At 61.8% G+C, this 706-nt stretch overlaps 1 protein-coding gene across 1 annotated transcript in view; it reads right to left on the reverse strand.

Moving 5' to 3' along the window:
* Positions 1 to 331: 331 nt before the first annotated feature.
* ANKRD34C (ankyrin repeat domain 34C) overlaps positions 332 to 706 on the reverse strand; it is a 1,645-nt gene continuing 1,270 nt past the window's right edge. Inside the window, exon 3 of the mRNA XM_029087237.1 lies at positions 332 to 706. This exon is cut by the window's right edge and continues 43 nt beyond it. Coding sequence (XP_028943070.1) covers positions 332 to 706 — 375 coding nt within the window.

The following is a 706-nucleotide window of genomic DNA, read 5'->3' on the forward strand; positions in this document are numbered from 1 at the left end:
GATTGTAAATAATGAGGAAGAAGTGAACTGCAGGCAGGAGCCTTCACGCGAAGCCTGATGGGCTGGGATTCACCTCTCAGGTTGGTGCTTCTGGGGAGAAGCCCAGAGTGAATGAAGAGGACAAGAGACAGTTGAGGTGCTTGGGCTGGATGGATGCCTGGGCTCTCCGTGCAGCTCCAGCAAGTAGGAGCAGGAACCTCCCAATTCATCTGACCCCCGCGGCCACCAGCGCTTCCCCAGAGCCGGGCGACCCCTCGGTGCGGGAACCGTCATGTTTCTGCAGGGAGAGCCCAGCTCTGGTGACCTTCCTGGGGAAGAAACGGTCACACGGCTACTGGGCCACTATTTCCTCGAAATCAGAGAGCTGCCGCATCTGCTCCGCTTGCATGGAGTGTCTCCGGAGAAGCTTCCTCTTGGCTCTCGCGTCGCCCCACCGAGGTGAGCTGGGAGTGATGGGCACCAGGGACTTCAAACCAGCAGCAAGCGGGGAGGGGGCTTTGGTGTTGGAGCCGATGTCAGGGATTGGGGGGTTGGGGTTCACATTCAGGGGGGGCAGATATCCTGGCCTGGTGTGAGAGATATGGTCCAGCAGCAGGGTCCCGGACCCTCGCCTCTCCAGCAAACTGGGCGGTCGGTGCCGGCCGGTGCCAGGCGATGCGCTGGCAGTGCTGTCCAGGGACTCCCGTGAGCCCCCCAGCAGAGCCAG

The sequence above is a fragment of the Antrostomus carolinensis genome, unplaced genomic scaffold (assembly GCF_000700745.2).
Source record: "Antrostomus carolinensis isolate BGI_N321 unplaced genomic scaffold, ASM70074v2 scaffold37981, whole genome shotgun sequence".
Lineage (NCBI taxonomy): Eukaryota > Metazoa > Chordata > Aves > Caprimulgiformes > Caprimulgidae > Antrostomus > Antrostomus carolinensis.